This window comes from Camarhynchus parvulus, chromosome 5, assembly GCF_901933205.1.
Source record: "Camarhynchus parvulus chromosome 5, STF_HiC, whole genome shotgun sequence".
NCBI lineage: Eukaryota > Metazoa > Chordata > Aves > Passeriformes > Thraupidae > Camarhynchus > Camarhynchus parvulus.
The window spans coordinates 39,904,764-39,927,602 of record NC_044575.1 but is presented as its reverse complement, the minus strand read 5'-3'; the positions used below and the strand labels follow the sequence as shown (position 1 = coordinate 39,927,602).

At 54.5% G+C, this 22,839-nt stretch overlaps 2 protein-coding genes across 5 annotated transcripts in view; one reads left to right on the top strand and one right to left on the bottom strand.

Annotated features, from left to right (window-relative positions):
• The first annotated feature begins 5,190 nt into the window (after positions 1 to 5,190).
• Positions 5,191 to 10,405, top strand: NGB (neuroglobin). Its single transcript, XM_030949470.1, has 4 exons — positions 5,191 to 5,334; positions 6,614 to 6,725; positions 8,110 to 8,229; positions 9,359 to 10,405. Exons 1-4 carry the CDS (start codon positions 5,228 to 5,230, stop codon positions 9,503 to 9,505), a joined length of 486 nt encoding a protein of 161 aa, XP_030805330.1. The 5' UTR covers positions 5,191 to 5,227; the 3' UTR covers positions 9,506 to 10,405.
• Positions 10,406 to 13,615: 3,210 nt separating this feature from the next.
• Positions 13,616 to 22,839, bottom strand: part of TMEM63C (transmembrane protein 63C) — a 32,088-nt gene continuing 22,864 nt past the window's right edge. For 3 of the 4 annotated variants that reach the window (XM_030950087.1, XM_030950086.1, XM_030950088.1), the window contains exons 7-24: positions 22,646 to 22,788; positions 22,285 to 22,336; positions 21,736 to 21,844; positions 21,230 to 21,303; positions 21,045 to 21,125; positions 20,788 to 20,908; positions 20,544 to 20,677; positions 20,203 to 20,325; positions 19,507 to 19,660; positions 18,854 to 18,960; positions 17,980 to 18,066; positions 17,393 to 17,458; positions 17,106 to 17,268; positions 16,785 to 16,890; positions 16,418 to 16,585; positions 16,028 to 16,143; positions 15,808 to 15,879; positions 13,616 to 15,726 (exon numbers count right to left, since the gene is read on the bottom strand). In XM_030950087.1, coding sequence (XP_030805947.1) covers positions 15,514 to 15,726; positions 15,808 to 15,879; positions 16,028 to 16,143; positions 16,418 to 16,585; positions 16,785 to 16,890; positions 17,106 to 17,268; positions 17,393 to 17,458; positions 17,980 to 18,066; positions 18,854 to 18,960; positions 19,507 to 19,660; positions 20,203 to 20,325; positions 20,544 to 20,677; positions 20,788 to 20,908; positions 21,045 to 21,125; positions 21,230 to 21,303; positions 21,736 to 21,844; positions 22,285 to 22,336; positions 22,646 to 22,788 — 2,089 coding nt within the window. In that variant the 3' untranslated portion in view covers positions 13,616 to 15,513. The remainder of the gene's footprint in view (positions 15,727 to 15,807; positions 15,880 to 16,027; positions 16,144 to 16,417; positions 16,586 to 16,784; positions 16,891 to 17,105; positions 17,269 to 17,392; positions 17,459 to 17,979; positions 18,067 to 18,853; positions 18,961 to 19,506; positions 19,661 to 20,202; positions 20,326 to 20,543; positions 20,678 to 20,787; positions 20,909 to 21,044; positions 21,126 to 21,229; positions 21,304 to 21,735; positions 21,845 to 22,284; positions 22,337 to 22,645; positions 22,789 to 22,839) is intronic. The other variant, XM_030950089.1, reaches the window with a different exon arrangement.

The window sequence follows — 22,839 nt, the reverse complement described above, 5'->3', positions numbered from 1 at the left end:
ATTGAATATGAGGAAAAAAATTCTTCACTCAGAGGGTGGCCAGGCATTGGAACAGCCTGCCCAGGGAAGTGGTGGAGTTACCATAGCTTAAAGTGTACAAAAACCACATAGATGTGACACTTGGGGACATAGTTTAGTGGTGAACCTAGCAGTGCCGTTTGCAGGTGAAAAATTCCTTACTGAACAGGAGAATTATTTTTGACAAAGTCCCAAAGCTGTAATGGCTTAGGTGAGGAGGAGAAAGTCTCAGGCCAGAAATGTCCCACACATAGAAGGAATAATACATGGGGTTTGCTTTGAGACCAGATGGCTGAGTGCAAAGCTGAAATGTGGGAATGCTGGCACAGCCCTGACATGAAGGAATGGGTGCAGTGAAATACACAATCTTTGTTTTAATAGATCATATCAAAAATGCTATTCCTGGAGACAACTGCTGTAGGTCAAACATTTATAAGAGGTGGCCTAATCAATAGTGTCAATTAAAACTGCAAGGAGGGAGAGAACAAAGAGAGTTGAGATCAGAGAGAAGACGATCGATGACCACTTGAGAGACCAGTAGTGCTTCTGAAACAAGATATCCAGGGGGGAAACTACAGAGGAGACTTCACAATGAACAAAGCATTCTTTTACAAGCTTATGCCATGATGTTCCAGCAGCTGAAGGATGAGCCAGTCCAGAAGCATAAGGACAACTGGAGAAAGATCCAAGACCATGAGCATCATCCCCAGGTAGGACAGAAGCCAGGTAACTGTGCTAACACAATGCTTGCCAAGTTGCCAGGCACATTAGCTAGAGCACCATGTTGAGCTAATGAGGCTGGAGAGCTTTTTGCTTGCATTCCACCAGCTTGGGGTGCACACAGCTGCATAGCTGTGTCCTATGACCAAATTCAGCTTTTGTGTCAAGACTGACATGGGCTTGAACTCTTTGAACTCACCTTGGCAGAGAGGCTTACAAAAGGCAGAGGTTGCTTCTTGGAAGAAGCCTGCTGGTGTTGGGTTATCACTGTGCTAGGGAGCCCAAGGTAAATAACATCTGGGGTAAGGTCTGAGCATCTGCAAGCGCCAGACCTGGTCCAACAGCTCCATGTGATCCCCTTTGACTTTTCTCACCACTTTATTTCTGGTCATCCTGACTGTTTTCACCTGCCTGTACAAATATTCCCTAGCTGGCCACAGGATATTCAAGATAAAGCTGGGGATGTCTAGCAAATTGAATTCAAAAGAAGTTTTCGTTTTATTCTACTGTTGAATCTTCCCTCTGCCTGTCCCTCTCCTCTTAGCCCAGATCCCCACCACTGAGGGTGATAGTGCTGCCCTGTTCTCTCCACAGTCATGGTGACAGCAAGCAAGCTCTGTAGCTCATCTAAATAATTTTATGGACAAGACTATCACCTGCATCACTTTTGATTCTTGTTATGCAACCATATTTCGTGACTGGCTTTGCTACTGAGCTGTGCCACACCATGGCCTGAGGGATTGCTTGAGAAGGATTCTGGGAAACTTGCATGATTTTTGCCCCCATCTAAGGATGGGATGGGAGGTGATGGGAGTCTGGGAAAAAGAGAACCTGTCATGATCTGGCTTTGAGACTGGGGAAATGAGGAAACAGAGGGGATTAGCCAAACCCAGGAGTCTGTATCCTAAGTGAGCAGGGAGCCTGAGGCAGATAGATCAGAGTGTCATTATTTATGAACACTCATAGATGTAGAATTGGAAATGAGCAAGAGTTCAAAGGGAGATATGGGTTTGTTAGTGCAGCAGCTGGGATGAAAACTGATGGTGCCACAGCAGCACGGGCAAAGCAGTCATCCCTGGGCCAGGCACACAGGGCCTCCCTGGGCAGGAAGGGTTGTTCTTCAGGGGCTGTGAACCCTGAGTGCTGGGCTGGGGACTGGGCTCAGTTTGTGAGCTTACTCCTAGTTCTCTCACTCTGTTTTATGAAGTTGGGCAACTTTCTTTCCATGTGGGTAAACTGAGGCACTGAACAAGTAAAGCTCACACTTGGCAAGGAGGTAAAGAGTGTTGGTACTGTAATTCAAAGTGGATGTAGATTACAATAATGAAACCCAGTGCAAACTCAAAATATGATAAATTTGTGTTCTCCCAAAGCACAAAAGAGCATTATCATTCTCTTTGCATCTCAGTGAATTTCTCCAAAAACCTCCCTCCCCTTTCTTCAAGTGGCCTACAGATGGAGCAGTCTGTGCTGCTGACCTGGTTGTTCTTCACTCTTGAGAGCTCCTGGGACAGTCTTGCAGGAATCCAAGAGCAGCTCAGAAAAGAGCTGAACTGCCAGGTTAGGTACATGGATCCAAGGGAGCTGGGAACCATCACAGGAAACCCTCAGACCTCAGAGCATTGCAGTGCTCAACCTCTTGCTGAGATTCTCATGCTTGAAGGCTCACAAAGCATTTGGAACAAGAAGAGAGGTTTTCTTGTTTGCTTCCTTGAACTTGAAATCCTCTCCAAACTTGTGTTCTCAGCACCTTGGTGCTGTGACAGCAGGAGGAACTCTGACAGCCACATAAGTGCAAGGGAGAAGCTGCTTTGCACACAGGCAAGAGCACTGTTTCTCCCAAACCCTCGCTCTTTTCAATCCTTTGAATGGTGCTTTGAACATTTCTTATACCTGAGCTCTCCCTGTCTCCCTTCTCAAGTCCCTCCTTGCAGCTCCTTCTTCCTGTGCTGGAAGACCTATGCTGTCACAGGGGAAAAAATACTGGGTTTTTTAAGAGAGTGGAGATGTATCAGTGCCAGAAGGCAGCAAATGGATGGATTCACTGTTCAGACAGTCAGGGGAGATGGGGAAACTGCTCCTGAATGTATCCTGCTCAGAAGGAGCTGTTGCTGGTGTGCAGGGAAGAGTTCTTGGACTCTACTGTGTGTCATACCTGTGTGGGCTTTGGGTACCAGTTTGGGTTCCAACAGGTGGGTGGGGATATGGCCAGACCATTGCCCCTTTCATCAGTTGAGGCACTCCTGTTTTCCATGGAAGGAAGGCATATCAGTCTCAGCCCTCTCATTGCTGCCCTTATATCTGATCTGTTCTGACACTTGTGCCTTGCCTGTGAGTGTTCTGCTGCTACCTGCAGCACAGAGGGAAGGTCCAGGGACATCATTTTGGACAAGAGCCACCATTTTCTTTTGCCATTCCAGCTTCACTGCTATTGTCTGAGACACCCTTTCTGTCAGAAGCAATGGCTGAACCTGTACTTTGTTCTTGCTCTGGGATAGGGTAGCTGATATGGTGCCCTATATGGATGGGAGCAAAGGTGTCCCACATCCCAACAAATCTTCAGGAACTGATCACTCTTAACTACAACTTGCTTTTGTGGAGTTTCTCTTCCTTCACTATCAGCGAGCTCCAAATGTATTCAAAATGTTCTTAGGCAAGCAATCAGCCTTGGTTGCTGCTGTGACTGCACATATGTGCTTCAACTCTTCTCCTCAGTATCCTGTGGCCTGGGATGACTCTCCATGCTCCTTTCCAGCACCCTGGCACCACGCCACTGCCTGTCTGTTCTACCCTTTATCGTTAGCAGGGCCGGGCTGAACCGTCCAGCTCTGTGGAGCTCCACGGCTGTGTGCCTGTGACAAGTGGCTGAAATGTCAGAGTACTTTGCACAGATGACCAAGGATGACACTCCGTGCTCATTGCTGGTTCGCTCCTGCAGCCGCAGGACAGCTGAAGGTTGATGTTTGCGGTGTCGCTGCCGGGCTGGTCCCCGCCCTGCTCGGGTTAACCCTGTATCTCCCAGCTGCCCTCTCGGGCTCCTCGCCGCTTCAGCGGTTATCACGGCAGTGACTTCTCATCAGCCCCCGGTGGGAATATGCCCTTTGAAACCACACAGCCAAGATGCTGTTTTAGCTGACTCCTCAGTCCCATCCGTTCTGACTTGAGTGCACAACATCAGGACAGGGTTATTCAGCTTCCTCTAACACATGTGGAGCTTTTCCTGCCCAGCATCTTATCTGGTCTGCACTGAGAATGTGAGGTCTCAAAATCCTGAGAAAACAGGTAATTTATTCTGGCACTTGCAGAGCCATCTCAGGTGGCTTCCTGCTGTCACTGCAGTCAATGCTGTCACTCCAGCTCTACAGGAGAAAGGCCCCTGGGAGACAAGCTGCAGCTGAGAACATAACATTGAGTCTTTGAACTTTGAGTCTCCCCCCAGGGAATGTTTTCAATTCTCCCACAAGAAGAACCTTCTTTCTGCCTACTCTTAGTCAATGTGCCTCTGGGATGGGTCGGAGGCTTCTGTCTTTTCTCCTGATTACCAGAAATAAGTCTGATGTACAGACGCAGAACTTGTAATAAGATCAGCACAATTGTCATTTTGGTGCAGACTGTGATGGTTTCAGTAATAGTTGCACTTTTGCATTGCTCTACCTTCTGAAACCTTAACTTTCCTGACTTCCCTGGTGCTGCTTGAGACCTCATTTGCCATTTCTTACTTTGTGTTCTCTGTTCTGTGTAAATCCTGTGGCCAAATTAAGCAGTGTCTGAACAGCAAAGAGAGTCTGTACATCCTGAACACATTTGACAAAGATGTCATGTCTGCTTATCTGTTATTAACAACTTTGCCTGCTTCAGCTGGCATAATTAGCCTTAAATTAGACACGTACCTTGCAGTGTCTAGACTGCATCTGTCTGTGGAGACAGCAGGTGGCTGTGTGGCAGCCAGGGTCTCAGTGGAAGTGGCCAAAAGCGAGAGGATGTTATGGAGCATCGCTGGGGCCCTCCCAGGCAAAGTTTCGCTCAGAGGGAGCTGTGCTGATGGTGAGCGAAGGTGGCCAGGTCCCGGTGGTCTCGCTGGCACGGCTCTGCCCTCCTGCTTCACTTGTAAAATCAGGGCAACGGCAAATGTCAACCGTGAACCTGCTGAACTTTCTGCTCTGCCCCGCGGGCCCGGGATAGGGAAGTTTGGCATTTCGAATTTTTTTTTTCTTCCTTCCATCCCTCCTTCTTTCCTTCTCCCGAGTGAGAAACACGCGGTGAGATCTCCCTTTCCCGGCCGGGGCGGCGCGGCTGGAGCGGAGCGGCCGCGGGCTCGGCGGTGCCGGCGGGCGGAGCGCGGCTGCGGCCGTGGCGGGGGCGCGGGGGCAGCGCCGCCGCTCCCGGCGGAGCGAGCGAGGGGCGGCCGCAGCTCTCCGGCCCCTCCGCCCGCGGAGCCGCGGTGCCAGCGCCTCGCCTCGGGCGGCAGGGGCAGGGCTCCCGCCCCGCCATGGAGAGCGGGATGCCGCTGTCGGGCGGGCAGCGAGCCCTGATCCGGGAGAGCTGGCAGCGGCTGAGCGGCAGCCCCGAGCAGCACGGCCTCGTCCTCTTCACCAGGTGAGCGGCGCGATGCGCCCACCGCGCCCCGGTTGCGGCCGCGCCGACCCGTGCGGGAGGGATGGACGGGCTCCGCTTCTCGGGCAGAAACGCTTCCCTGTGCTTGGCGTGGCTCGCGGCCCGCTCCCACCCCGGCCCCTCTCCCCTCCCGCGACTGGGACCCGCGGGGAGCCGCAGGAGCCGTGGGGCAGCCGGTGGGGCAGGGCCCGGCTCCGCTCCGCGCTGCTGCCCTGCCTTCCCTGTCCCTCGGCAATGAGAACTTTGCCAGCGGAGACGGAGAGCGAGAGAAGCGGCGGGCAGGTTCTGTGCGCTCCTGCCCGCTGATCCCCCGCCTGACACCGCGACTTCTGCCCTCCAAAGGGCTGCGCACCAGGGAAGGGCTGTGCAGCCCCAGGAACAGACCTGGCCTCCAGGGAGGGATTCAGTCGCAGGGCAGAGGAAATGGTGCGCCGGATGGAATGGCTGATACCCAGCTTCTTGCCTTTCCTCAGCAGATTAATGTATCAATTTTGTGAGGAGAAAAAAGGAAAAATAAATGAAAAGTCGTTTACAAAGGACAGCTGGAAAGTTGATGAGCAGCTTTTGGAGCAAGAGGGATCCAAATCTCCCAGAGCAGGACTAGAGCAGTGACAAGAATGTGGGGGAGAGGGGTGCAGTAGTTCAATGTGCAGGATGAGGAGAAGACTGATTTGTCTTGCCTGAATTACTGGTGGCCAGTTGTATCTACCTGGGTGGCTGCTACTGAGTCCCTTTCGTGCCTAAAATACACTGGCAAGGGAGGATGGGGCAGGGGGCAGGGGGAGAGGAGATGGGAGCTGGTGATGGTGTTGGGGAGTGGGGCATCAGCTGAGTTTGTACATTCCCCCCTTGGTCCAGATGGCTGCTGGAGCTTGGAGGCCTTCCCTGATTTGGGAACTTTTGGGTTCAAGGGCATCAAAAAGTGGGAATGGGAATAGCTGAGATAACAGCCAACTCTGAGGAGAAGGGCCAGGCTGGAAGTCACTACAGAGAGTTGGGTGCCAGTTCTCAGGTGCCATAAATATGTGTCTGAGAGCTGGGGTTATGGGCTAGAGAAACAGAAAAGTTTTTGTCTATAGGCAATCTGGATTGCCCCAAACTAAAACTTTTCAGAACTTTTGGATCTTTTACAGATGGAGAGGGATCAGTAGGTGGGAAGAGAGGCAGAAGTAGGCCATGGGTGTGCTGCTGATGGGGTGAGTGGCACTTTAAATAAAGCTGAGGAATTAAGAAGATGGGGTGTTCCTTCTTGCTCTTGCAGGTTGTTTGACTTGGATCCTGACCTGCTGCCCCTTTTCCAGTACAACTGCAAGCAGTTTGCCAGCCCTCAGGAGTGCCTCTCTGCCCCTGAGTTCCTGGATCACATCAGGAAGGTGAGAGAGGGGCTGTGGCATGGCTGGAGCACAGCCTTAATGGAGGAAAAACCCCTTAGGCAATTATTTGGGACTGTGGTGTGTCTGACCACGGAGCACATGGAAGTCTCCTCCTGAGATGGTAAATGCAGGGGTTACTCATGCTGGTAGAAGGCCAGTACAAAATGTCCTCCAACAGTGGGGAGGGAATGAGAATGCAGTTATGGTTTCTAAAGAGGCACCATGCTGATTTCTATGCCCTCATCTTGAGAGTGGATTGCTTCCTGTGAAAGTGAAAGAATCCTTCTCCTACTGTGGAGGTGCCCCAGGGAGCTCACCTGTGTCCAGATGAGGACTGAAGCTCTCTGCCTGGCCCCACACTGACCAGGAGGTGGCACAGACCTGGGCAGTGGGCCAGGCTACCCTGGACCTGCTGCTGTGGAGGGATTGTTGGTGCAGCTGCAGAGCCAGCAGGCCCATGGCACCTCTCAGAGAGCCTCCAAGGGAGTGCTGCAGTGCACAGTCCCCTCCCCCCAAACACAGAAAGGAGCAATGCTGAGGAGAGGCTCTGGCATGCACAGCACACCTGGCGCAGCAGAGACCCTTTGCTGAACCCTGAAGAGAAGCCACACTGGGACAAAGCACAGCCTTGGCTTGCAGATGCCTTCATAAACTGCCTGGCTCCATCTTTAAACCACTTTGGTGCTTCGCTTGCCTCTCTTTATTCCTTGTTAAGAGGCTGTTTCAGGACTGAGCTCTTCTGATAGCTGCAAGCTTTTTGTTATTTTCCAGCCTCTCTTTATTGGCAAAGTTAAGATTATTGCCTTGAGCTGAAATAGTTTTTTGCTCTTGTTGGAGATAAATGGCCTGTTGAAATTACAGTGCACAATTCTATCACCCCTTGGCTTTGCCAAGATAACCATGCCCTGGCTTTAATCTCGTCTTCAAATTTGTTGTGTCTGTTCCTTCCATCCTTCATTAAATCTTTTCTGTCCTGTTTCCATTTGACTCTTAATACTCCTGGGAGACTATGATATGTGTTTTACCAGGCCAGTTCAAGAGACCTGGCTGTACTCTCCATCCCATATCTTCAAAATACCTTGACTGATCTTAGAATTGGAGTGGCCTTATTCACAATTGCACCATTTTGGGAACTTCTGGTCCTGGCAGCTTCTGGGGTTCCCATGGAGTTGTCCTGGGGTCCTAGGAGTTCTAATGACTGCATCAGCATTAGGTCTTACCTGCAACTGCTCTGCTGCATGGCTGTTTATCCCCTCTGGGACAGCTTGCTGTGCAGCTCTGGTGGTGTCCCATGGAAGGATGTGGTGTGTACACTTTGTTTCCTCTGGGATGGGAAGCTGAACCTTTCTGTTAATGCCATTCTGCCTTTCTGCTCCTGTGCTAGGTGATGCTGGTGATTGATGCTGCTGTGAGCCACCTGGAGAACTTGTCCTGCCTGGAAGAGTATCTCTGCAACCTTGGCAAGAAGCACCAGGCAGTTGGTGTGAAGGTTGAGTCTTTCTCGGTGAGGTGTTCTCCCTTGTCTTGCTGTGGCTGTGTTTGTTCCCCCCTGCCTGCAGCCCTCAGCTGTGCCCATCCTTCCTCTGGCTTCAGCCGTCTGGAGGGAGCTGATGGCTCAGGGCAGCCTGTCCAAGGTGCTGATACCAATGTAGTGCCACTGCCCCAGTGAGGGACACCTCTGAGCTCCCCTTGTTTTCTGCCCTTGCCCAGTGAGCCCAGGCAGAAAGGATAGATCAGAGCAAAGCATTTCCACTGTTTGAAGTGGACCATGGTTTAGGACACTGCAGTGTCTCCTGTGCCACAGGGCTGCAGGCTCAGCCTTTGCCCTGGATCCTTTGCATCTGGGCAAACCTCACCCCACCTGGAAAAGGGAGCATGCACCTCTCTGTGTCTGCACTGGGATGGGGTTGCTGCACCTCAGCCCCTGCTTCTTCCATGCCAGTAACACCAAAGCATCTTCCATATTATGCCCTTGATCACTCCTCTCCTGCTGTCAAGCATGGACAGAAATGCAGTGGGAAAGGGTGGGCTGAAGAAAAGCTTTCTAACCCACACCTGGCTCGTTCCTACTGCTAGCTTGTCTTCTCTCCAGAGGCAGCAGGGTCCCTTTTGTTTGGGGCAGCGATGCCCACCAGCCCTGCACGCAGTGTGAGGGTGCTCCTGCGTGGGGCTGCTCCCAGCTCTGTGAGGAGCAGTGCCCTGTGGAGAAGCCTGAGGTGCTGAGACATGCCCTAAGCATCCAGCATGGAGTCTGATCCACTCTCCTGACATCAGGGCATTGCTCAGCTCTGCTGCTCCACAGCTGTGCCAAGGGATGGGGCCAGCTACCTGCACCTGGGAGCCACAGAAATGGGATGTGCACCTCTCCCCTGGTGTTACATGTGCAGTGTCAGCCCTTGCTCCCTGACATCAACTCCACACTCATCCATGGTGCGGGCCAGTATAGGGTAGAGGAAGAGGATGGCATGGGCTAGTTCTGGGCCCCCTCTGATGCGCCAGGGACTGGAGGGGCTGTTGGTGGAAGAGGAGCAGGTGCCCTGCAACTGGAGAAGTCAAAAAAGGTGGTGAAGGGAGACAAGAGACTGAATGTCACCCTCTGGTGCTGAGCTGACACCTCCTTGTTTGGTTTGCAGACTGTCGGCGAGTCCTTGCTGTACATGCTGGAGAAATGCCTTGGTGCTGCCTTCAGCCCAGAGGTGCAGGAAGCTTGGAGCAAACTCTACAGTGCTGTGGCAAAAGCCATGCAACGTGGCTGGGAGACCCACCCAGAAGGGGACTAGGTCCTGCCAGCCATCCCTATCCCTGATCATGCAGCAGTCCTGAGCACGGGGAGTCTCACACCACACTCGCTGCCTCTCCCCACCTCTGTCTTTCTGTGTGCCCCAGCCCATGGCTGCCTCTGCCACTCACACTGCTGAGGGGCTCTCACGTGGTTCCATCCTCCTTCAACACGAGCGTGTCTCTGCCTTTGCTAAGGGCTGGCAGGGCATGTCCCTGCAGAAAGCCTGGCAGTGCCACAGCACAGGTATGCCACCCTGCCCCAAGTTCCTTCAGGAACACCAACACCCAGGTACCTACTCTGGGTTTTAGCTTGCTCATCTTCCCTCCTCTTGCTACCCACCCTAGGTAGGTGACAGCTGGCATAGGACTCGGGCTTACTTGCCCAAAATCCTATTTGCTGTCTATCTGATCCTAGCTGACACTGCTCAGTCCTCCTGTGCTGCTGTACCTGGTTCAGCTGTGGCAGTGACAGATTTGGCTCCATCCAGGTCAAAAGGCAGCAAGAGAGCAAGGCTGGTCACACCGTGTGGCTGTCCTCAAACCTTGCAGAGAATTTTCCCCCTCTCCCTTCATCAATATATCACTACCAGATGGTTAATCCTGGTGCTTTTTCCTTCCTTGCCTCTGACCCGGATGGGATCCCTGGCTTTTCCCCGTGTCAGGTTGCCACAACCCAGTAGGTTTCCTAGGGATGCTTCAGGCAATAGTGTCACATTAATCCCAAGGTGAGACTACTGTTGGCAGGGTTGGGCTGCCAGCTGAAAGGCTTTGTGTTGATTTGGCCAGCTGGTTTAACCTTAGAGCCATCTGAAATGCAGCAACAGCCGCAGTAGCAATGTCTGTTTACTGCTTTGTGTTTAGGAAAATAAAATAAATCCAGGGAAAAGATGTCTTAAAAATGAAGGTTGCAATCATAGGTGTCATAGCAACAGCTTCCAGAAATTCTGGCTCTTGGCCAGAGGAAGCATAGCTGGAATCTTTCTGCCGATGCTGTCAGAATCTGGAGCGCTTCCCAGCTGCTCACAGTGCCCATCTGCAGAGTTCCTCACCCTCACAGGAATGAGGAGACAGCATCTGCTAGAAGAAATCCCAGAAAACTGCTGAGAGGCAGCACCTGAGGGCTCTGTGAAGAGGCTGAACTTGAGCACTTTAAGGAAGAGTTCATCTTTATGGGGAAGTCACTGTGGAACAAGTAGAACAATGTTTCTGGCCACCATTAGCCCAGAGAAGGACATGGAGCAATTATTCAGTTACAGGCAGCACCCTTTTTTTTTGCTTCTTCTTCAGGACAGGAGGAGCCTAGTGTTCAGGTCTGAGATGGTCCTGTTCTGAAGACACATTCCTCCTATTCTCAGATGTCCTCCACTCTGGGGCAGGAGAAGGCTGCCTGCTCAACATAACTGAGGTCTCCTAGGCCCCTGCCATGGGCCACCATCAAACCCCCCCCCAGCTGAGTTTGGGAGGGAAGCTAACAGGTGTTGTGAAACAGGCAGTGAACATCCCCAGGTTCCTTGTCCTCCCCATGGTACCATGTTCTGCGCCTGCAGCCCTGCAGTGTGGTGGTGTCCATCCTGGCCCACGGCTCTCTCCATCAGCTGGGTCAGGTGAAGTCCTCCCCATTCTTGCACCCAGCAGTGAGAATGGAGGAGCTGGGGCTTTGATGGCACGGTATGGAGCATGAGGGTTTGGGAATGTCCTCTTTGCAACCCTTTTATGGGGCATCAGCCTTCAACATCATGGGACACCTCCTGGCTCCATGTGACAAGCAGGCAGCTCTGTGATGGGTGGGGTGTGGGTGTTACTGCCCAAACCATCCCTGCTCCCTCTAGCTTTCCCAGCTCCTTGACTTCGGCTCTTCTGTGCCACATTTTATGTAACTCCCAAGAGAACTGGTCTGTGTGCCTCTTACACCCAGCTGTACTGTTTATTAAAAACCAACAGTGAGTCTTTGCCTTTTCTGATGCCTTGTGTTTATTTTAATATAAATGGCCCAAGCAGACCAGAAAAAAAGGATGACAAAGAGGAGTTTACTGGTTTCTTGTTGATTCTAGCTTTGGAGATATTGGTCACTGGGAGCACTTGTGTAGTGTGGCTTGACTGACATGAGAAGCATCCACCAGCAAAAGCATGTTGTAGCTTTTGTGCCTGGTAGTTGAGTGGGTGAGCAGTGGAGGGGCTAACAGAGACACCCTGCTACTGATTGCTCAGACCCTTCAAGTATAATAATCTCTAATGGAATCAGAATTTTAAGCAATCAGCCTAAAAATCCCTTTTCTGTTGTTCAGCCACTGCTTTTGTTTTTTGACATAGCACAGGCTTACCTGTTGCTGGTCACCTGCCACTGGTCACCCACTGCTGGTCATCATCAGCAGCAGAGCATGGACTTCATAATGAAGTCCTGTCTGGCTCCATGGAGCATCATCCACCCTCCCAGCTGGACTGCAGAGTTATTCCAGCAGCCCTGCCCAGGGAGCAGCTGGTGAGGATGCAGGAGGCTCTGTCTTCTAGCATGTTCTAGCTTTGACATGATGGGTTTCCAGCCCTGTGAGAGTTGGGCACTTGATGCTGGAAGAATGGTGCCTAGAGTGGGGAAGCCAGTCCAGGGTTCTTCCAAAGAACCCTTCATAGCATCTTCCAAAGGCTGGAAATCCCAGCCCTGGCACAGGAGAGAAGGGAAAACATCCTGAGAGTCGTGCTGCTCATTTAGGATGGGATTGTTCCAAAAGACAATGTGTGATGGGCTGTGAAGGGCAAGGAGAGCAGCAGAGATCTGAATTTAAAGAAATAGCCCCTTTGGGACACTGATAAAATGAGTTTTCCCACTCTTCCTGGCCTCAGGACTGGTGGTGGGAGCCCAAACCTGGCACTGCAGGGTAGGGCCAGCCTGGCAGCCCCCAGCAGCACTCCCATCTTTGAGTGCCTGTGCCAGCAGGGAGGTTTGCCACAGCTCCCACAAACTGCCCTTTGCTGTGGCTGCTGCCCAGTGGGGAGGCTCCTGTCACTGCCTGCCAGCAGCTGGCACAGTGGGAGACTCCACGCCATTGCTGGGCCTGGCTGTGAGGGATCCTGTGTGCAGGCTGCACTCAGGGAGCGGGGTGTGAGCGGGTTTCAAGGCACAGGTGCAGCGTGCTGGGGCTGACACCCCTCAGCAGGCCCTGGTGAGCTTCCCAGTGTGAGGCATGGGGAAGCTGCAGCCAGGGGAATCACAGCTCCCAGCCACAGCTCCTGCCCAGCTCCCCAGCACAGCAATGCCCTGTGTTAACTCTGTTTACCTCTCCTTACAAACCGTGGGGGGGTCTCTGTAGGGGCATGAGATGGGTTTTACATTTCCCAGGTGTTCACCCAAAGGGAAGCTCTCCCCATGCCTCCTGCCCTCTGCCATTAACCAGAGTGGCAGGACTCACTCCAGGGAAGCTGTGGAGGAGCCAGCAGGAGGAACCTCCTGAAACCAGAAGCAAATCATTCAAGCAGGAATTCAGGTAAAAATAGTGTGTATTTTGGGAGGGAGGAGGGCAGAAAAGAACACTGTTCTCTCAAAATCTAGAGAAGGACTTCCAAAATGGTGTTAATGCCCTTCCCTGGGACTTGCTGGTGGGTAGTTCAGCTTTGGGAACACCTGCTCCATCCTCAGATGGGATGGGCTTCTCCTGCCCCTGACCCTTGCTGTGGTCCCAGAGGGGCTCCAGGCCACCCTCGTGCTACCCTGAAGCAGCATCTGCACCTTTGGTGGTGTTCTGAGCCAGCTCTGCCAATGGAGTGACAGCCGACAGAAGGTGGGCAAGATAGGCACACGAGTGTCCCAGCCCACCCCCAATGGGGGGATGGTGCCAAGGGCTGTGCCAGTCTATCTGGGACACAGTGAGGTGCCCTCCCACTCCTGAAACTTTGCTGCTTCTGCCCACATGTTGGGGTTTCTTTTTAAGGGGATCATAGTGGGCACTCTGGAGGTGGGGATGTGTCCAAGCAGTCTCCTTGCCACTGAAGCATCTGCAGGATGTCCCAGTCAGGGTCAAAAGCAGCCCACAGGTGGGAAAAGGCTCCAGTGGCAAGGGTTCCCCCTAAAGCAGTGCCAGGAAAGACGCATGGGGGTGATGACATCAGGCAGCAGCTGGGTGAAGTCATTTTATTCAAGGCACGGTCATAGCAATAAATCACGAGAAGGTACAGACCTCGGGCACATTCCTGCAGTGGGGCAGCCAAGGGCAATCAGACCAGCAGCCCGAGCTCCCAAGGACACAGTGCCACTAGCAGGCACTTGCTTCCACCCTCAGAGAGGCCACCAGCATCCCCGTGCCCTGCTTGGGGCTGCTTCTGGAGCAGGCAGTGAGGGGAACAGCTGAGCTGCGGGCAGCCACGCTGGGCAGGAGGCCACAAACCCTCCAGGGAACTTTTTGGGACTAGAAGGGTGCATCTGAGCCCAAGGCTCCCCCGAGGCAGCCCCTTTGTGGCTAGGGTGCCGCAGCCACCGCCCCAGCGTGCAGGAGTGCAGGTGGGACGGGGGCCATGGGACTGCCAGCTGGCTGAGCTGAGATCCACCAGCCCCACAGGAATGTCCTAAGGGCCCCCTTAAAGCTCTCACTGCTGGGCTGCCTCTTAGCCACCCCCCAGCCCAGAGCTGGCACACTACCTCTCCTCCCAGTGGCACTGCTAATGCTAACCAGTGCCAAGGAGCATCTGCCTTCACATGACAGCACTTGGCATGCCAGGAGCCCTTGTGCTGGCAGAGCTGCACCTTCCTCCTTTCCCTCCCTGCACTGCCCTGGGACGATGGCAACTCTAGTTGCTCTGAAGCTAGCGGGAGAATGAGGGACAGGAAAATCAGCCCCGAGGCCAAAGCAGGGCTGAGTGAGGAGCCAGCATACCCAGGTGGGTTATGGTGGGAGAGGAGCTGAGGAGAATGAGGATAAACCTTCATCCCCAGAGGCCACCACAGCTACTCTGGATGAGCTGGAAAACTCCAGAGATGCTGTCTGGGCAGGTAATGGCACATTTACACTAATCACAGCAGGACTCACACTTGAGAGGCAGTGTGGCTACTGGGGGAGCATCCCACAGCTGCAGCTTGTGGACAAAGGCAGTCAGGTGGGATGTGGTGGACCAGGAGGACCTGGAAGTCCAGGTCCTGCCAGCCTCCACCTGTCCCCCTGTTCTGTTGCATCAGGACAGAGCTATTCTGGGTCCCATGGGCAGCCCCAGTGAGAGCATGAGCACGATGGAGTGCTGCCAGGGAAGAGGAGTGAAAAGGAGCTGCCCTCAAAGCCATTAAACACACTTGTCTCGACCTCTCACTTCTCCTCAAGAGCCCAAGGGCACAGGCATTGTGCAGCAAGATGGGGAGATGGGGTGGGAGGTCAAGGAAGAGCTGGGCTTGCATTTGATGCCTACCTTGGTGCAGGGCTGTTGGTGCTCATGTAGGGGCTCTGGCAGCAGATGTAGGGACACTCATGTCCTCCACCAAAGCACAGGCATGTCAGCAGTCCCTGCTGAATGGCAAAGCAGGGGCAGGCAGCAGCCTGCAGGCCAGCAGCAGGGGAGGCAGCAGGATAGCTGCCTGAGCAGTGGATGGCTGGGGTGAGATGCAAGGGTTACGGGTGGCTGTCCCCTGCCACTGAGGACCCAGAGGGCAGCATGGTGGCAGGCACATTCATCTGGGCTGTCTGGGCTGCTTCCTCCTCTCAGAGGGGACAGGGCCTCCCTCCTGCCCCCAAAAGCATGGCCTCTCAGAGAGACCCTCTCCCTATACTGCTGCACCCCCTCTTCCCCACTGTGTGCTGGAAGAGGCAGGTGGGGACAGGGGGACACTAGGGGTCTCAGCCAGTGCAGGCAGCAGGAAGGACCATCAGACCCTCCTGCCACTGCCCATGCAATGGGGTCTCTCCCTCACATCAGTCTTGTCATCTCCTGCCCCATCAGCAAGGTGGCCCCTCCAGTGCAGGGAAGGCTCCCTCCTGCCCCACGGCACGTCCTCCGCCCTCAGCACAGTCAGTCTCAGCTGTGGCAGGGATGTTCACTGGTAGCGAGCCTGGCTCTCTATCACGGGGCCGCTCCTGTACTCGCCCTCCACGGTCTCCAGCTCTGTCTCGAAGCTCTGCAGCCCCCCATCTTCCCCATCCTCCGCTGGCTCCAGGTGGTTGCCCATGGTGCCATAGGACTGGTGTGCCGGAGAGGCTGCCGGTGTCAGGCTCAGCTCAGGCTCCTGCAGGACAGTGGCCACAAAGAGCTGCCCCGGGGGGCAGGGGGCCATCAGGACCCAGGGGAGCAAGAGCAGATGGCCACAGCAGGGCTGGGGAGGGGTACTCACATTGGAGTTAGGGGTGGAGGAAACGCTGCTCCGCTCCACGTCATTGAAGGTGCCCTCAGACTGGTCAGACATCTGAGGGGAAGGAGGATGTGAGGAAATCATGGTTGGGAGGGCCCAGCTTGGGCTAGGGACAGCCAGGTGCTATCTCAGATTCCCCATGGCAAGCCAGGAGGGGATGCACTGGGGTGAAGGAACAGAGTGGGTGGCTGGCTGCGCTCACCTGGTAGCTTGAGGGTTTCCGTGGCTGCAGCTTCTTCAGGCAGAGGCCAAAGAAGGAGAAGATTATGCAGGAAAGGAGGACCACAAAGGTGAAGAGGGTGACAGGCCGGGTGGGACCTGTAGCACAGAGACACTGGGGCAGCACATAAGCCTCCAAGAACCTGCTGCACATCCAGCTGAGCCCCAGGCTGGTGCCTGCTTTGGGTTTTACAAGCTCTCAACCCCCTTCCCAAAATACAAGCTGACACCTCCTTCATCTGCCAGGTCTTCACACCACCCTTACCACCCTCCATGCCATGCCTAACTCAAGGGCGACACCAGTGGCTTGTCACCCCCAAACATCAGAGAGGACCCTCAGCAGTGGCGGGGCACAGCCCCAAGCTCTTCCTACCGAGGCGCAGGACGGAGAAGAAGAGCAGCCAGAACATGCAGAGGATGGGCGCCACCACGACCTGGCTGATGGCGGCAACGTGGAGGCGCTGGTTCAGTTTGGTGGGGATGTACACGTAGTAAATGTTGTACCGGTCAACCATGTGCTTGAGCAGCATGTAGAGCAACCCTGGTGGGACAAGAGGAGCCATTTGGATGGAGGGCAGTGGGGACAGCCAGGCCACAGAGAGAGCAGGGCAGGCCCTGGGAATGATGCCCAAGGGTGCCCTCTGTACCATGCAGGAATCCTGCACTCCCATGCTGCTGCTGGTGGCTGGGACAGGCTGTTCTTGGCATGGCTGGGACCATGGGCAGGGGATCATACTCACCAAAGGGGACGATGATGGGGCATGTGATGCTGTAGGTCATGACAACAGAGAAGATACAGCAGGTCCAGGCGTACTCTAGTCCAAACTGGAACTGGTAAGCTTGGCTCTGGGGCACAACCAACAGTGTAATTGCCACCTCTGTCACTGCAAAGCCTGCACTTGCACCCTGGCCCACAGGACTGCCTCACCCCCACTAGCCCCCAGGGGGCCTGAAGAAGTCCCCATAAGCACCCCCACAGAACCACGACAGCCTGAGTTTGCAGTGAGTGCATCTCTGCTGTGCTGGGGTCACGAAGGTCCCGGGTGACCAGAGCCACATACCCGCTTGACATGGAGCCGCTCGGGCTCGGACCTGGCGAAGCAGAGGCGAGCAGTGTAGACGAGGAGGCCTGGGATGCGCAGCAGCTCCATGGCCGTCCCAATCAGGCTGGAGGTCACTACGTAGTTGACGAAGAAGGCGCCATTGTCTGGGAGGAAAACGCACCTGCCCCAGGGACAGAGAGGTGACACAGTGAGAGAATGCTCAGGCAGGAGCTGCAAGAGCTGCTGGCAGTGGACAACAGGTGCTCCCGCTTGCCTGGGAAGTTTGGGAGCTTCCTGCTACTCACTGGAACTTGACTTCAGCCTCATCCAGAAAGTGGGTGTCAAAGAGCCAGCGGAAAAACAGGTCCAGGCTGGAGGGGACAGAAGAGGAGCAGCTCAGACAGAGGGGGAGCTACAGAGCGATGTGAGACACCCAGCAGGCACGAGCTTCTTTCCCTGTCCTGAGCGGGCAAAACCCTCTGCACCCTACACTGCCAGAACAGCTCCTTCTGCCACACGAGACCACTGTGGAGTGTGTGCTCGCCTCCTGGATGGCCAGGATTACTGTAGCTGGAGCTATGCAGGGACCTGACCAGGTCCTTTTAGGGTCTGCTGAACCCAAGCAGCAGCTGATCACTGCCACCAGCCCCCTTGGTCAGCTATGGCAGCCTGGTAAGCTGCTCTGCTCCACTCCTCTGCAGGGAAGGTTCCCATCTGTGACCACGTATGAGTGGCTCAGCACTGCTAAAGGAGTGTTTTCCTCCCCAGAGATTGCTGTGTTTTGGTGGCAATGGGATCTTAGCCCTTTGGGGCTGGACTGCAGGGGTGAGGGGCCTAGGTGTGATCCTGGCAGTTCAGGAGCAGAGAGAGCAGCATGGCAGGGTGTCTGTACCTGCTCAGACCCAGAGAGGGCAGGATGATAACCATGAACACCAGGAAGAAGAAGCACTTGTGCATGGTGATCTGATTTTCACTTGACCTGCAGAGAGGGAAGACAAGAAAAGAACATTGCACTTTTTTGGGAAAGAGCAGAAGGTGGGGTGAGGCGTTGGGCTTGGTCTCGCTTTTCACCAAGGAGTTACTCCCTGCTTCACAAAGCTGCGTGCACTTGGTCTGTGCATCCACTGGGGCCTTGCAAAGCCTCTCCCAGGCTAGGGTGTGTCACCATGAGGAACCTGCTGTAGCCTCTCATCTCCTCCATCTTTGCCCTCTCCTACCATCCCTGCTGGTATAGACACCCAACAAGTGGCAGATGGGGGTCTAGTATGAGTTCATGACCTGTTTCCCCCAGAAAAAAGGAAGGGAGGTGGTGACAAAGCTCCTGCAAGGACTTATCAGATGAGACACAGGGCTTGGGGCTGATGGAGGGTCAAGACAAAGAGAGCATATTGTAGGAGCTGGGCAGTTTCCTCTACTTTAAGCATCTTGAACCCATACCTCAGCCTTGGAGGGCTGGAAGCATGCCTGGGATGGCCCCGCTGCTGCCAGTTCACCATCACACTGTCCCTCTTACAAACCTCTTCATATCTATCTTAAAACCACCTGGCTTTGTCAGTAGCCTTAAAGTGTTGAGGACTTTGGGAAACAAATGGCTCCTTTGTGCACGGACTTGGGGCTCTTTCTATGGAGAGAAACACCCAGGGGGCTCTGCTCCACTGTGGGGTTCCACTGCTCACTGCCTGCCTCCCTGCAGGTTGGGTTCCCCTTCCACTGCAGTTCCTCCCATCTGTGGCAGCCCTGGGGGACTGTGGGGGCCAGCCCCTTACCTTGTCCAGTGGGACTCGAAGAATGCTGAGTAGTAGACAAGGAAGGGCAGGAAGACAGAGAAGGCCCAGAGCAGCAGCGTGGGGAAAAACTGGGTGATGATGGGATTCTGCAGGAAGAGAGAGGCCAAACACCCCCTCAGCAGCAACCCACCACAGCATAGCCAGGCTGGAGACAGCACACGATGGTGTGTGCAGCAGGTGGGCTGGAGCATCCCCTCCCTGAGCAGGGGCATTTCTTTCAGGAAATAAGAACTTTAGACCAGCCAAAGGCACCACAGCCATGTTCTGAGCCCCAGTGTCCACCCAAAAGCTCACAGGTCAATGAGCAAGAAGGGGCTGTGCTGCTGGCAGCTCCAGATGTCTCCTGAACTCTTTCCAAACCTTTTTTCTTGAATGGACAGCAACCTGCTGCCTCCATGGAGGCACCAGCACCAAAGCTCAGGTGTTGCCCCAGGGCTCTGCCACTGGAAACACAACGAGAAGGGGATGGATAGCAAGCACAGACATGATCTCATCAATGGCTTTGTCTCTCATCAGTGCCCATCCTAGTGATGGTTCGTCTTAGGACAGCGTAGAGCTGGTGCCCCCCACCTGTCACAGATAAACCTGGAAATGACGACCTTTCAGGAAAATTGGCATGGGTTAGGGACTACCTTGAGGCTCTCCACAGGGTGTGTGACATTGAACATGTCCATAGTGTTGACAATGATGGCTGGCGTTGTGAGGAAGAAAAGAAGGATGAACAGGCAGATATTAAGCAGAATGAATCGCACCCACCACGATGTGCCACGGACTGATAAATTCTCCCTGTAAGAGGAAAACACAACTTGAACATGATGAAGAGGAAAAGCCCTGCGTCCTGGGCCTCCCAGCATAGCTTCATGAAGCTCTGCCTCCTGCTATCTGCACCAGCCATCCTGGCAGACATTGTTCTGAGCTTGCCCTCTTCCCTCCCCCATGCTGCTTTGCAGTCACAAAGGCCCCTGGACCAGAGAATAGCCACAGTGGAGGTGCATACCACCAGGAGGCTTTGGAATTAGGCCAGAGAAATCAGAGTCTGGCAATCACCCCTAATTTCAGCTGGCTGGGCCCTGCCACCTTTGGGAGGATCACCCCAATTGCCCCTGCTGACTCCTGCTATGGCAATAGGAGGTATTTTCAGCCCCCATCACCCTGGGAAAGTGTCCTACAGATACAGACACAAGTTCCCTACAGCTATATGGGCTCCCTATAGCTATGGGCATAGGCTCCTTATAGCTAGGTACATGGACTCCTTATAGGGACGGACATGGGCTTCCCCATATCTGCTTGTTCCCCCTGCCTCCCTCCCTTCTGCCGTGGGGGTTCACCAGATGATATCACTGGGTGAAGGGGCATAGCGAACACCCCAGTGGTGTGACTTGACCACGGTGGTGACAGAGGACTGCTGGGGGTGCTTGCGGCAGTGGATGCGGCTGTAGTCCTTCAAAATCCTGCAGGAAGAGGGAGCCAGGGGTCAGGTCTCACTTCTTGTGAGACCCTTCCCACAGCCTTAACAGGGCAGCCAACGCCGCAGATGGCAGAGGCATAGAAGAGACCGACCCACTGCCTGGCTTTGGTGGAAAAAGCTGGCAAGGTGCTCCAGTTCCCTGGCACTGGTGGCCAACAGGCTGAGGGACATCCCCATGGCCTGTGCACGAGGGGCACTCACACAGCTGTCATCCGCTCGTCCTGGAAGGTGACGAAGGCCATATCCAGCCGCTTGAGTGTGATGCGGTTGCGCTCCGCATTGAACTCATCTGTGAGCTTCTCCTCCAGCTCCCCGTAATACTGCTCAGCATCCACCTGTGGGAGCAGCCAGGGCTGTGCTGTGCATGGAGCTGGGGCAAGCTGCCATGCTCTGCCTTGCCCGTGGTGCAGGTGCGCTGCCTGCAGCCCTGCCCGCAGCCTCCTACCTCATCAAAGCCACAGAAGCGGCAGCAGAAGATGCGGGCGCAGGGGTGAGTTTTGATCATGATCTTCCCCTCCTTCTGTGCCTTGGTGGTGAAATAAAGCCGCCCCTTCATTGCTTTGCGCCTGCCAGGAAGCCAATAGCAAAGGTCATGTGGGGAGCACTAGACACACAGACGTAAACCCAGACTGGGTGCTTTGGAGTGGTGGGCAGGAGCAGCACACCCTCCCACAGAGGCAACGTGGACGTGCATGCACTCACCTCTCTGCATCCAGCTTCATCAGCTTGCGCACGTCAAAGCAGAACTGGACATTGGTGACGGTGCAGCTGGGATAAGCCTCGCTGCAAGCACAGGGGCATGGTGGGACCAGGAGTCAGGGGACAGGGACAGTCCCTGCCACCTGCCTGCCACTCACCCAGCAAGGCTGCGGCACATGGCTACTCACTGGAAATGCTTGATGATAAGTGAAGGGTCTGTGATCTCCTTGGGGATGTGGGTAACCATCAGTGTCCGGGCGACCTTGGGGAAGTGAAGAGGCAAAGGGATCTGCAGGATGGATCTGCAGGATGGAGCTGCAGGATATAATGCTGCCATCCTGTCCACCCAGAAGCGAGCTGGGCCACCAGCTGCCACCCCAGAGGCAAGCCAGCACAGATCTCCTCAATGCCCAGTCCCAAACCCTGAGAGCACAGCCAGACAATGCTATACCCCAGACAGATGGATACAGCAGAACTTCAGTCTCAAGATACAGGACAAGAGAGAGAGATTTGCCTCCAGGCTGTCACTCTATCCAGAAGCTGGTGAAAATCAGCCACACCTTTCCCTGCCAGCCCAGTTTCATGCTGTTCCTAAAAACCTCTGTACCTACTGGGACCAGCATTTGTGCAAAGCAAGAAGTTGGCCATTAGCAGCACTGAACAAGGCAGGGCTGGAGGAGAGGTAGTTTCTCACCTTCTCATTCTCTCTGTATTCCAGGTGGACAGAGTGGTGAGCCATACAAAGGACGGTGAAGATAAAATAGATCAGGGCAAAGATGCTGTGCAGCCACAGGAGACGGTCTCTGGAAGAGAGGAAATGGGGACCAGTGAGCACTGTGGTGAGCATGTGGCACAAGGACCAGCCTGGCACTCAGCATCTCACTCATGGCCACCCCTTCCACCCAGCAGGACCTCCCTGTGCCAGCTGTCAGACAGTCACCCCAGGAACTTGAGGGGAAGCACCCAGGCTGTTGACTGAGATACTACGGAAATCAGCTACACAACATCCCCAAGAGCACTTCTGTCAGCTGTGGGGTGCAAGAGCAGTGCCACTGGCTTGGCTGCCCTGACTGTGCTCATGTAGTACAGAGAGACAGGAGAGCCAGTGTGAGTGGTGTGCTGCTCACATGGACCTGTCCCTGTCCCCAGCACAGGGCTGTGGTGAGTTCTGTGCCTAGGTGCTCCCAGCAGTGCCCACCACAGCAGCAGCACACACAGCCCCCCTGCCTGCGGGAGCACCTACTGAGTTGGGATGTTAGCGATGGTTGTCCGGCCAAAGTGGGTAGGATTGTGTCCTGCAGAGGAAGAGGAGAAGCAGAAGGTTAAGGGAACCCAGTGCGGTGTGTATGTCCATATTGCAGTTACTGGCTATGGTCTTTGGTCCCTTCTTTTCCATGTCCCAGATCTCCAAGTCCCTACTGTCCTGAATTTCCCAGCCTCTTATGCTCCTCCGTCACCCAGCTGAGGGTGAGCTCCTGCTCACATGGGGGCTTCTGAGAGAGGGGTGTTTTTCTGCCTTCTTTCCCAGAGGCACAATGCTTGCCCGAAGGCTTGGAAGATTGCACGGCACTCCTGAGTCATCCTGTGACTAGGGAAGCACCTACCCAGGAGGTCGCCAGAGAAGTTGACAGGCAGGATGACAGCCACGGAGAGCACGCAAACCAGCATCAGCAGGACCAGGAGGTGCCGCTGGAAGGAGAGGTAGGTGGTGGCATCGATCCCGCACTTGCTCTGAATCTCCTCATCCCTGGAGAGAGGCAGGTGGGGGTCAGTGCTGGTGGCTCCCCCCCAGCACCTC